The sequence below is a fragment of the Cricetulus griseus genome, chromosome 3 (assembly GCF_003668045.3).
Source record: "Cricetulus griseus strain 17A/GY chromosome 3, alternate assembly CriGri-PICRH-1.0, whole genome shotgun sequence".
NCBI lineage: Eukaryota > Metazoa > Chordata > Mammalia > Rodentia > Cricetidae > Cricetulus > Cricetulus griseus.
In genome coordinates this window covers 239,671,464-239,685,503 of record NC_048596.1, presented here as the reverse complement: position 1 = coordinate 239,685,503, position 14,040 = coordinate 239,671,464, and the positions used below count along the sequence as shown (strand labels likewise).

At 38.0% G+C, this 14,040-nt stretch overlaps 1 protein-coding gene across 2 annotated transcripts in view; it reads left to right on the top strand.

Moving 5' to 3' along the window:
- Sugct (succinyl-CoA:glutarate-CoA transferase) overlaps positions 1–14,040 on the top strand; it is a 755,657-nt gene that overhangs the window by 644,373 nt on the left and 97,244 nt on the right. The window contains exons 13-14 of one of the 2 annotated variants that reach the window (XM_027409390.2): positions 3,214–3,277; positions 6,156–6,194. In XM_027409390.2, coding sequence (XP_027265191.1) covers positions 3,214–3,277; positions 6,156–6,194 — 103 coding nt within the window. The remainder of the gene's footprint in view (positions 1–3,213; positions 3,278–6,155; positions 6,195–14,040) is intronic. The other variant, XM_027409391.2, reaches the window with a different exon arrangement.

Below are 14,040 nucleotides of genomic sequence, written 5' to 3'. Positions count from 1 at the left end.
TGCCAAAAGAAAAGCAAGGCATTGCTATCAAGGCTCTCCATATGGTGTGCTGCCCTGAATGGTGGGGTTTAATGCTTGCTAGAGAGTTGCTTTTCTCACCAGTGGCCATTCCTCATATGACCTATGTGGATACATAAGCACAGCAGATTAGGACATCCAACCTTGAAAGGCTACCCATGAAGTTTTCTTACTGATGACTTCTGTCATAGTATGACCAGAAAGCTTATAGAAACAGATCCCACCGTCTCATTTTCTTATTTTCCTGACTTTTCTTGTTCAAGGAAGAATTGGTTTTTATTGGTTCCTTTATTCCATGTATCTTTAGCCTATAAATGTATCAAGGTTCACTAAATCTGAACCTCAGCATGCTATAGGGCTGTTGTCACTACTGTTCTGGTATGAACTCAAAATCCTTCTGTGTACTGTGTCACTGGAATGCTTCTGTCATGTAGAGGATAGAAAGAGAGGCCTACCCTCTGTTGACAGTGAAGCAGGAACAGTTTACATTTAACTTGCTGAAGATCCAACAATCCATGTTGGATTTATTGGGATAGTATATTCAATATCACCTAGTTGTTTAAAACAAAACAAAACTTTAGTATTTTGTTTCTGTATCAGAAAATTTTCATCTATAGTAATTCAACTTTATGTTACTGAGCCTGACCCCAAGCCATCATGGCATCCTCCATTAATAGGTAAAGTAATTTGAGTATATCTAGCAGATCTTGGATTCTTGAACAACAACAGCACAATTTCTGCTCCCCCCCCCCTTTCCAGGTTTCCTAGTCAAATGACAAAGCATCCAGCAGTATGTATGTCCTTGTTGAGATAATGGATAGGAACTGACCTTAGGTCTTATCCTAAGCTATGTTTACTTTTTTTGCAAGTATTATATTTATTGAATATAAATTAAGACTTATGTCTTAATGTAAAACATTAAATAATGAATAAATGAAAACATCATTAAGTTGTAATAGCTTCCAGTCATGAACCAAACAAATCAGGCAAAACTTAGTCATGCCCTGTTGGTACTTCTGTCACACGAGAATAAGGAAATTGTCAACAACCTCATCAACCCCATGCTTCATAGCTCATCCTGAAAAGAGGAGGTAATGATCATGTCCAGATGATTTTCTTCTGTCTTCTGTTATGTAGCCTTTTTGGAAAGGAAAATCAACTGAGTCTTTACAGAATTATTTCTCTGTCTTGAGATCTTCCTTTCCAAAATGACTACTTTTTTTTTTTTTTTTCCTTAAGGGAACACTGAAAAGCTGGTCTTGGCAAAATGAAGGCATGGAAGGCTGAGGCAGGGGATCAATGAGAGTTTCAGGCTAGCCTAACCTATACAGATGAGATCCTGGTTTTTTGTTTGTTTGTTTTTGTTTTTTCAAGACAGGGTTTCTCTGTGAAGCTTTGGAGCCTATCCTGGCACTCACTCTGGAGACCAGGCTGGCCTCGAACTCACAGAGATCACCTCTGCCTCCCGAGTGCTGGAATTAAAGGCATGCGCCACCAGGAAGCTAATAAACCAGGAGGTCCCTAAGAGAGACATACATGGTCCCCTGGAGAAGGGGAGAGGTTCAAGATCTGCTGAGCAAACTGGGAGCACGGGAAGAGGGAGGAGGGAGTTAGGAGAATGAGAAGGGGAGAAGAAGAAGGATGCCGAGGACATGAGGGAGCAGAAAGTATGAGTCAGGGGAAGAATACATGATAACAAGAACGGAGATATCATAATAGAGGGAGACATTTTTGGTTTACAGAGAAATCAGGCACTAGGGAAATGTCTGGAGATCTACAAAGATGACACCAGCTAACTATCTCAGCTACGGAGGAGAGGCTACCTTAAGTGCCCTCACCTGATTATGAGATTGATGACTGATTTATATGCCATCCTATAGCTTTCATCCAGCAGCTGGTGGAAGTAGAAGCAGACACCCATAACTAATCACCGAACTGAACTGAAACCCAGATGCAGAGAAGGACCAGTGAAGAGCAAAGAGGTCCAGACCAGGCTGGTGAAACCCACAGAAACAGCTGACCTGAACATCCGGGAACTCTTGCTCCCCAGTCTGATAGCTGGAATACCAGCATGGGACTGATCCAGACCCCAGGAACATGGGTTTCTGTGAGGAAACCTCAGAAATCTATGGGACCTCCTGTAGAAGCCCAGTATTTATCCCTAGCATAGGTGTGGACTTTGGGAGCCCATTCCATATAGAGGAATACTCCCTGAGCCAAGACACACAGGGGTGGGCCTAGGCCCTATCCCAAAGGATATGATAGACTCTGATGACACCCTATGGAAGGCCTCACCATCCAGGGGGAGCAGAAAAGATATGTGACAGATAAGGTTTTAGTTGGGGGTGGGTAGGGGAGGATGGGTGGGAGAAGGGAACTGGGATTGTTATGTAAAACAATCCTGTTTCTAATTCAAATTTAAAAAGTTAGAAAAAAAAAAAAGAAGAAGAAAAGCTGATCTTGGTCACAGCACAGAAGAACCTCCTCAGCCATCAGCATGAGATTTTGCCTCATTCTGTGTTCCCTTATCAGTCCTATTCTAGAAAACTTGTGAAGCCTTATCAACATTGAAAACATCATTGGGTTAACTTCTCTGCTCAGTCCCTAACCTGGGCCTCTCCTATACTCTCTCAATTGGCTCTGCCCATATGTTTATCTTAACATGCCTGCATTCTTCACCTCTAGCTGTGACTTGCCCCTTGGACACTGCCCCTTTCACATTGAAATGCTCTCTTAAATTCCACTGAATAGATTGACAGGAGTGTATATGTATCCCCTGTGGACCCTCTGGTCCAGATCCTGGGTCCCTTCCTCCCTTCTGTGCTGCAATTGTCTTTGGTCAGGTCCTGCCGTTATTTAATGCAAAAATAAGGTGGCCTTTGACATTAGTGAGGAAGACTTAGATGAAAGGGAGGAGATGATCAACTATACTTAAAAATTAATGTTTTTAAGTGTGGGGAGATTTTGTATAAATGTATTTTTCCAGTTCATGAGTCTCTTAGCCTTTTTGGCTTCAATTGGAGTATATAATAATAAAAACCACTTACTTCAAATGAAGGTTAAAAGAGCTCTGTTTTGTAATAAGTTTCTTCAATGTTGACTAAGTAGTTGACTGAGTGATGTTGACTGTCCACATATCTTGAGAGTGAAGATAGTTTCTTTCTATGATTTATTTTTCTGGTCTTCTATTTTCAGGTGTTGCACAATGGCCTCATTATGGAGATAAACCATCCCACTGCTGGAAAAATTTCAGTCCCAGGTTTGAACGTTTTTTGATATTTTCCTTAAAGCCTTCATTCATCAATTGTGCTTATGCTCCCTATAGTTAGGACCCAAAAGTCATCTAAAGAACTTAATGAAAAGCAATTCAAATGTATAATTTTGTATAAAAGGGTAGTGTTATAACCATACCTACCCATAAGAATGTATGCTGAGCCTATAGGCTATATTTCTTTTATCTAAAGAACATTGAAATATCTCAGTGACAAAAGGGTTCATGTTTACTCATTCCATTTTATATAGTTATGTGCACATAAAATGCATAATGCAATTAACAATATATAAAAATAATAGATATGATATAACCAAGAAATGTTATGTGGATCATGTGAAGATAAAAATGAAAAACAAGAATGTGGGAGTGGTGATCTCTCAAAACTATGATCTAATGTATAGATCTTGACTTTCCAGATCAAATTTTTAAACGTGTTCATTAATAAATATAGGTTTTTAAATGTTGACTCATATCAGATAAAATCACCAAAGTCTGTTGCTAAAGCAAAAATGCTACCATTTTCATTTCCAGAGAAAGCCATCTTTGCAGTAGCCAGGAGCATTCTCCTAGAGAATCCTCACTTTCTAAATTTCAAGAACCTGATAAAGATTTCCTGAAGTTGCTCACATAATGATCATTGACATGTAAAAGCCTGTAACAGAAGGATGATGCATAGGAGCACATTGGGAGAATGTTGATGTTTGAGCATTGGGGGGGGGGGCGGGCACTCTGGGTGGATGAGATAACTGAGGGAGCCGCACATGCATCCTGTCTGTAAATGTTACATAATATTTAGAAAGATGGTGAGGAAAATGTTGACAAAGTCTAAGAAGGTCATTCATTTATTCATTCATCCACATAATGAGCATATGGTATATGCCAGGTATTGCTTTGGATTCTATTAATACAAAAATAAATGAGACAACTTGGACCTCATACACATACTTTATACTTATCAGTATGTCAAATAATGTAAGTAGGAGTGGATGCTTCTGGAACTGTAAATAAAAGAAAACAAAATGTGCTGTCATAGAGACTGACAAGGGCACACAGGTCTCTAGCAGTTTGGGGGACTGAGGAACCCTTATTTGGTAGGCTGTCTTATAAACTACAGTTGAAGAAAAAGAAGAAGTTGGTCTTTGAAGACTAGAACAGTAGATGTGAACCCAATATAGGAAAGATCTGAGTGCATTTTCAAGATTAAGAAGGAACTTGGAGCTGAAAAGGACACCAAGGGCACAGGCTTGAGCCCCCGCCAAACCCGACTTACACTCATCATTAGTAAGAGAGCAAAGATATACAGTTTATGACGCAAAGTGTCAAGTCAAAATATTACAGGAGCTTATTGTATGATAATCCCTGAAATGTGGTCAAGGTAAATATGATAATTGTAGTACTTTTAGACTGAGAAAAATTTTAAAATATTTTGTTAGGTTTCTAACTTTTAACAGTGAAATTGATTTTTCACAAAAAAGTCTCTACATTTTAAACAGGTCAAAGGAAAATATTACTGGGTGCTTGAGGAAGGGTCCACTCAGCTTTTCTGATTTGCCCCCTCCACATGCTAGGGTTCCCAATGCTCCCCACTCAGTACCAAGGGTGCCATCATGTGAACATTTTCTGGGAGGACATGAACAAATGTCTTCTTGTCCCAGATAAGGCACTAATGACAGTAACAAAGAAATGGTCTATTCAAGTATAGCTTTGTGAATTAGTGAGTCTCATGGCATTACTTACAGGAACATGGTAATGGATTACTTCCAGAAGCCTGGCTACTTATTGGCAGATATACCACTGAATTAAAACACATGTCTCCTCCAGCAACTGTTAACCACATACATATTTGGGAAAGGGGGAACTTCATGACCTCCTCTCCATAGCAATGATTATAAATCCTTGGGTTGGATCGTGAGTCCTCCACTCTCCATAGCTGGCAACCAGTGGGTCCAGTTTTAAGTGAGTGTGATGGGAATATTCACATTTGATGGTATTTCAAGAGAAATCATCCCCATCATGATCAGAAGACAATTTCACAACAGACTCCAAAACAGAATTCTACACTAATGATCTAAGTTGCCTCCATATTTTACAGATGATGTCACGACATCATTGGAATATCTATAAATTAGAGGGAATTTTTTTTCAATTTTAAAGTTAGCCTGACTGTGAAGAAAAATGGAGCCCAGTGGAGAATGTAGTCAAAACTCACTGGAGAGACACTTGCTCTACTGATCAGTTGTGAATTTGCTGATTTATTTATTTGTAGAAGAAGAAAAAAGAATCAATCTCAAGAAAGGTATTTTAGGTTTTTGTTTTTGTTTTGGTTTGTTTTCTAGAAGGGAAGAGTGTCCCCATTGCTCAGTTTAATCATGTATTAGGTAGCTATGGTCACAAAAATGACATATAGTAAAGAAACACAAAATCTTAGTTTCATTCTATGTTTCTTTATTGCATGTGTGTAATCGGCTGGGAGATACTTTCAGGGGCTGGACTCAGATGGGTGGCTTTAATTCTGATTATGTATATGGCTGACTTGATTTCTTCCTGTATGCTGGCCTCAGTTCTGCCCTGTATGTCATTCATATCCCCATGACAAATGGCTGAAGAATAAGAAGGCAAACAGAAAACTGTAGAGCCACTTAAGGTATTGACCAAGAACCAGCAAACCTGACTATTTGCCATTGACTAAAGCCATTTTAAACTGGTTCCATAGGGCAGGAAACCACATGTGTCTTTGAGATGTCAGTTATGTGGTAGAAGGCATGAGATTAAAAATGAGCAAATAGTTGGGAGTGAAAAGTCAGTTTACAATGACATTCTCAGCTCTCCTGCAATATCTCCTTTCTTGTTTACCTCCCTGTAGATGACTTCTTAATTTCTATGCAGTTCATGGATCCTTTTGGTATGTCTATCTTACTGAAAATATTTCTATAGATTTATCAATATGAGAATTAGTTTTTGGTTATCTAATAGAGACACTTTGAATTTTCTAAATGTAGTTGTACAGATTTGTATATTCATCTTTATATTTATGGTAAAATTCTTATTTAATATTAAAAAGTCCCACCTGATTTTCCTTTGTTATTAATGAACTATTATATGTGCTGAATTTTCATATGTTGCATATTTGGTGTCTTATTACTGGTAATTTGCATACTAAAAAGAATATATTGGTTTTTAGAGACAGAGTCTTACCATGTATTTGTAGCTGTGTTGGAATTCACTGTGTAGCTCAGGGTGTCCTGGAACTCACTATGTGAACACCAGGATAGCCTTACATATATGTTATTTGTTCTATATCTCCCTTAAAGGTACTGAGATTTCAGTGTGAGCCATTACATCTGATCTATGAGTAGTAGTTCTTATGTAGCATTCCTAGTGCCTTATCTTTAGATGTCAAATCCACACGGCATTACCTCAGCTAAGAGCTCCTACATAGGTACCAACATATTACAGCTCAAAGTACTGGTTAACTGACGTCAGATTCTTACCTTCTACACACAGATTAACTAAAATCTGCATTCTGTACTTTATTCAAGGGTGCTAGATGGAGTCAATCTCTCATAGAGCTTATAGGCTGTGGGAAAGACAGGTAGAGTCAATAAATATGGAAAAGAAAGATGAATGCTTCCATGGAAAACTAGAGGCTGCCTCAGATGTTTTCAATTCCTGGACCAGAGAGACCCTGCATAGTATACAGACTGATGAAAGTTGGCTGAGTGGTGTGGTGTAAATAGATATTTAAACACTGTATCATGGCACATTGGAGAGTATGAGAATATGGAGAATATACTAAAATTGAGAAAATTGGAAGAAAAGGCTCATGGTTACTCTGAAGAGTGATCTAGATGCCAGATGAATGAGGTCTTAGATGGAGCTAATGAAGTTAGAACCAAGTCAGAGATTCCAAAGCCATCTATGGCAGTATTTCTCAGCCTCTTCTGTACGATGTCTGGATGTGGGGGTGGGAACTGGAGCATGGACAAAAACCTCAACCCTAGCAGAGCAGATGATCTCATTGATTCCTTTTAGGAGTGATTTCTGTTTCTACCAAAGACTTCTGTTAAGGTGTCCTGGGTTGTACACTGTGAAACTGATAAAATGTGTACTTCTTAATATAGAAAATAAAGACATATTCAAGTCCCAGGAGAAGTCCTACAATGAGATAGTCTATATAAACACCACACGACTGTATCTTTAATGGAAAGAACTTGAATAAATTATCACAAAGTCTGTCGATCCTCACTGAAATGCTAACTACATCTTCTTGCAGTGTCACTGGCCTATTAGCCAGAGAGGATAGAACCTGCTGCCCCTCCATATTCTGTGAAGGTGCCAAAATGGTCTTGGTTCTGTGCTCTACACTTCAAAGGCTGTCAATGCAATAGACTTTGATGTGCACTTCTAAAGTTTCTCACTATAACCTTTCAAATTCTTACTCATGAAAATGCACTGTGGTCATTTGACTCCAGAAGCTTCTGGGAAGTGTTCAGTGGTTGTGTCAATGCTCTGAGGGACACAGTCTTTTAAGCATGTGAAAGGCTGTTAAATTGAATTACTGCATGCTTGTCTCTGATCCGTGGTTTCCAAAAAGAGCTCCAATTTATTTTAAATAAAAATTTTCTTACATTTTCCTCCACAGTATTTTAATGTTCACACTTAGAACTTGTTAATTTTAACCAGAGGGTATTAGATGAAGGAGGAAGAGTAAACACTTTGAATAATTGTAGCTTGAGCAGAATTATTGAAAACATTTTAAACTTAATTTTTAAAATTTGAATTACTTGCTGGACTTTACATGAGGGTTCTTCTAAACTTGGCTTTGACACAGAAAGTCTTGCAATCATAAACTTAGGAAGGCAGGAAAGTGGCTGTCACATCAGCAGTGTCTGAACCAACTTAATATTAAAAGATACTACATTAAAAAGCTTTTAAAGATGATCAATGGCAAGTTTATTCCATGTGAATTATTAAATAAACAGACTTTGTAAACCTTCTGAAAGCTCTTCTTATTAGATTGTTTGCAGGTTGAGGCATGAGTAGTCAATGCAGTGACCACCTATTCTCTTCCATTAATAGAGATCTTATGTACTGTGGATTCCTTCACCTTGCCCTGCTCCTCGAATTGTTTTTCTTCCATTTAGATATGCAAATAGATGTTTCTGAAATCAAAGTATAGTTAAATTTCTAGACCAAATGACAACAGTTGAGAAAACTGTCACAAATCTTACTTGGCAAAAGAAAAACTAGGAAGAACCAGGGTTTCAATTATTATTCATTTGTAAAATTAAATATGTGGTCTTCACAAGGAATTCAGTGTGAATCTGATACAAGAATGAAAGGTGGGGTAAGTGGCTTCTTCCCAAGAGAAAAGCCTTTCAGATGACACTTTCAAAAGGAATAGAAAAGATAATATAGATTTCTTGGGTAGACATTTGGACTTCCAGATTCTTTGGGTTATTTCTTCAACTCTCTTTGTTGGAATTATGCTAGAGGTAACCTGATCAAAAGCCTAAATGTTGAACTCAACACAGAAATCAAAACAAAACTGGAATGATGGAGGCCATAGGTCTGAAAGCATTTGTTCTTGCCTTAGAAGGTACATTAGACTCATCTATGTATTGACTCTTCAACTCTTGGCATGTTAGCTACATCCAATTTTCATTTACTACCTACATAAGTCTCTTTCTGGGTCTTTATCATAAATTTAATGAAATTTGCCATTCAATCTTATTGGAAAAATAATAAAAATATATAATAATCAAATAGAAAATTTTGAGACTATCTTCCAGTTCCTAATTCTATGTTGAGGAGTTTAGTTAGATAATCAAGAGGTTATATTATCTTGGCATCTGGTGACTTTTGGGGTGGTGGGGGAAGCTGTTTGATTTCATCATCATGTTTCTTCTTGGAGTGCCATTTAGTTCTCATTAAAGGAAGAATGGCTCTAGTTACTGCAACCTTACCAAGAAGGGTCATTAGTTCACAAAGAGATGACTATTGGCTTTAATTCCAAAGCAAAATTGTTTCTTCTCACATAAATCTTTAGTATGTTAAGACATTCCTGTAAGGAAGACTTAGCCAAACAAAATGTTATTGGGGAAAGCCTACTTTTCATTTGAAAGTATCATATAATCTGGACAGGTGGCAAACATCTGTAATCCCAGCTACCAGCAAGTTGAGATAGGATTGAGAGTTTGAGGCTAACCTGGACTATGTAGCAAGTTTCAGACCAGTTAGAAAAAGCAAAACTCTGTTTCAGAAAAATAGAAATGAATAGAGTTTGGAACTAAATTAAAAATAAATGCTCATAGTTGAATTTTGACTATGCAGAGAGCATCGGGTAATATTGAAAAGATGTTGGTAGAGGTAGAAGTAGGAGTAAAGGGGTTAAATTAAAACTTTAAGAGCACAACTAATGAGTCATATGCGATATCCCACTCACCACATCACCCCAAGCCTTAAGTAGGTTTTGGCATTGAGCTGGGTCTGTGGGCCTCCTTGCTTATCTCTTTAGCTTGAGCTATTGCTGTTACCTATCTGCCTTAATGAAATCATGTCTACATGTTGTCACGACTTTATCTGGCAGGGGAATTAGCAGTCAGTGTGTTTCTGGGCTCAGGTTTTGAGTATGATTAAGACATCATATGGAGGGGGAGGACAGAGAGGCCTCAGCTCCTCCAGTTTTCCCTTCACCTGGACGTTACATAAGCGACAAACTTGCGTAGTGGGAAGCCTACTTACCTTAGACTTTTAAAAGTTATCCTAAGATAAACCCCTAATTATTTTTAAAAGCTGTGAGCTTTATGGACAGATAAGCAAAGTCCTAATTTTAGTTAATTAAGAATTAAGAAATAATGTCATTTTAGAAACATGAGGAAAAACTCCCTCAAGCTGCATCTATGGAGAGTCAGACAAGGTGAGTCAGAGAAACTCCACAAGGTGGAATCTGCATTCCCTTAGTTGCTGGATCTTTGGATTAATATATGCCACTTCACCTTTTATTGCTTTAATATCAATATTAATACTTTTTTGTTTCAACATAAAAAGGAAATATATTTCATAAAACTTCATTAAAAAACCTTTATTTCTTCTATTTAGTCTGCCTGTGGTACATTTTTATATATTGTGGCAGTTTGAATGAAATATGTTCCCTATATGGTCAGGTATTTGAACACACAGCCCCCAGTTGGTGGCACTATTTTGTGAAGTTGTGAATTCTGAAAGAGGTGGAGGAAGCATGACACTGGGCAGGGGTGCTCTGAGAGTTTATAACTTTGACTCACTTCCAGTTAATTCTGTCTGCTTCATTCTTTTTAAAATGTATTTATTTATTATTTTATTTGTTTATTTTACATACCAACCTTTGCCTTTCCTCGCTCCTCTCCTCCGTCCTCCCCCTCAATCCATTCCTCCTCTGTATTTACTGAGAAAGGTACAGGCCTCCATGCGCATCAGAAAAGCATGGCTTATCAAGCGGTTTTAAGATCTAGAACATCCCCTGTATTCAGACTGAGCAAGGCAATCTAGCATGGGTTTAATGGCATCGTTGCTGTGGAGTATTCTGATCTGAAGATACACGTGTGAACAAATATTTTCTAGGCACTTCTCCTGATATATGTCTAGGATCTGTTTTATCTCTAGGATATCTCTTCATGCATTTTCATGTTCATTTTGTAGATGGAGAAAGTAAGACTTGCTGAGTGTAGCTGCAGTGAGCAGATGTCAGTGGAATAATCCCACAACACACCTCTCTCTGAGACCCATCTTCCTCTTTCAGAAAGGAGAGTTGGGCCTGCTATCCAGTTTGGGGCTTTTGGAGTTTAGCCGCCATTTAAAGGTAGCTAAACGCATATTAAAGCTTTATTTTATTTTATCTAGAATCAGCTTAGAGAATTATTTAAATACTGTTTAGATGTCAAGAATTGAAGCTTATATTGAGCACACCTCCTTTGGGGATTGTTTGTGTTTTATAAAGTCTGAATTTGTGTTTTTTTTTTTTTTTTTTTTTTTTTTTTTTTTTTTTTTGTTAGGCGACTTTGATATTCTCAAGAGCACGGAAGTGTAAATGCACCAAAACATGTGGATTACATTCTCTCCAGTTGCCTCGTTTTCACACATTAACAGAAATTCAGTTTGTAGCATTTGTAACAGAGAAAAACAAACAAAAAAAATGTTAGTGGTCTATATGTGGATTCCAGTCATCAAAAGACCTATCATGTTAGCACTGCTACACAGACTTCCCCCGAAACGTTTGTCTTTTCAGTGACCTGCTCCTAGTCCTGCGGCTGTGGGCAAAGATCTGCTTCCTCACATGGGACTGGTTTTGTTCTACAGTCAGGCCTTGATTTCCTTTGAGCAGTGGTAATTAAACTGCAAACAATGCTTTATTGGCATAAGAAAGTTAAAGATGTTTGTTTTTTTCCTCCAAGCATTTGTTTGATAGCATAACCAGAACTAGGATATAGAAATGATAACGAGTGACAATTACTGAATTAGAAAGTAGAATGGTGCCTATCAGCGAATGCAATGCGAAGGAGTGGGAGGAATCCGTGTTTAGTGAGGGGAGACTGAGTGCGGGAAGATGAAAGGTACAAAAGATGGCTACAATGACTGTTGCACAGCAGTGTGAGTGCACTCGGTGACAGAGGACTGTGCACCTGAAGTACTCATTAAATACGGTGTCACATACATACTTTTTCCGGAAGTGTGATTAAAATGAAAAGTTCAAATATTTCCAAAAGTTATCGGTTACCTTCTATTTTATATCTGCATGTGCTATACACATATAATGTGAATTTATGACAGGGTAGACTACATGTGTTATATATGTATTGTAGGCATTTAAGTCTGCAGACTGTGTGTGTCATACATGTATGGTATGCAGTTAAGACAGGGTAGACTGCATGTGCTATACATGTTTGGTGTAAAATTAAGACAAAGCATACTAGAGAGTATAAGAGCTCAAAAAGACTTAAAATAAAAGTTTAGCTTTATAATATACAGATGAAAATAATACAGTCCACTTAATCTATCTCAGTGACATCCTCCTTATTTGTAACAAGGTCAAATACCGTTTTGAAACTTATAATAATTAAATAAAAATATATGCCAAGAACTCAGAACATAGAAGGAGTAAGTAGAAGTACATTACTAAATATTCATAAACTCTTGATATCTACTGTAGCAAAGAGTCTTAAAAGATGAAACCAGTTAGGTTGTTAAATTTTTAAGTCATTAAATATTAAAATAAGCATAAATGTTTTTCTAAGAACTGTGGTAAAGTACATAACTTCTTTGTTTAACAAATGTTTATCTAGAATTTGCTAGGTGCCAATTGCTAGCTGACAAGCAGTACAGCATAAGCGGGGGTGTGACAGTGATGAATCAGATCACATGCTATGGGGCCAAGGAGAGCCTGAGACTCACCACAGGTGTCTAAGCCAAACTGTACCTTTATCTGCTTTCCACCTAGAAGGTCTTGAGTAGATATTTTGTGCAGAAAGTTAGTGGAGACTATATGTCATGAAGCTCTACACAAACTATTTTGAATAGATCATGCAGATTAAATGGTCCTTCAGTCGTCACCCCACAGAGTAGAAGAGCACCTGGAGAGGACATTAGAGGAAGACCATGATCCTGCCCCGAATTTCCAAAATGTTCCCTGGAGGATCACATAGTTCCTTGAAATAATCAGTAATATTTGCCTTACCAGAAGATAGCCCTACTGTCAAACATTTCTGGGAAACCTGCATTAAACAAAGGTCCATGGACTTTCTTTTCCTTGGCTTTCTCTCAGAACCACCATCCCCTTTGATATGTTGGGGTTTTCTAGACAAGGATAATGAGTGTCATTTACTTAACTTATTTGACAATGGAGAACTTTGAGCTCTTCTGAAGAGCCTGAGAAAATGTGATTTGTAGGCCATGCTACTGAGAACATGCGTCCTTTGGAGCCACATGAAACAAAATGTAATGGGAATTTATTAGGGCAATTGGCTAGTGTGTCCTGACAAAAAGAGGAAAAAAGCACATCAAACTGGTTGCTTAAATTTTCTCTTACTTTTTAGCTCAAGGGACTAAGCATTCTGATGACTATTCAAAGGGGATTTCTTTCTTCCATGAGGAGTGGACATTCATGCACACTGCTCAATCAGTAGCTCATCTAGGGGGTCTGTGTGTCCTAGAGAGCATGGTGATAAGAAATGGGCTCAGCTCCCATCATTGAGTGCTACATTTAACAAGAAAAGGCTCTAATAGTGAAGTAGGGCAGTGCTGGAGTGCAGAGCAGAAACAGCTCACACGGTGATGCTCTTGCACTAGAAGCAAAAACTCTCCTGGAATCTAAAGAAATTGCTGAAGAGAAAACATGTCCTTTTCATTGAGCCTCAGTAACACCACACTGAGATAATTCTGCACAGTTGTTCAAGCTCCAGCTCTGAAAATGGAGTTGATTAAGTGGAAAGCAACTTTTAAAATGTGACAAAGATGATGAGGTGATTATGGGGTAGAATTTAAGTGGCAATATGTGGAGAAATTAAGATGCATGACTGAGTAGCAGTGACAGTGTGGTATATGATGGCTGCCTATAAATCCCCAGTTAATTCCCTAATGTGGCAAATGAGAAGAAACAGACTTTAACCTCCAAGAAGGAAACCTGAAGTATATTAGACAAATGACATTTAATAGTAAGGGTGATTTGACTGTCATTGTGTGGGAAAACCAGGTGAGATATTTGAATAGGACTC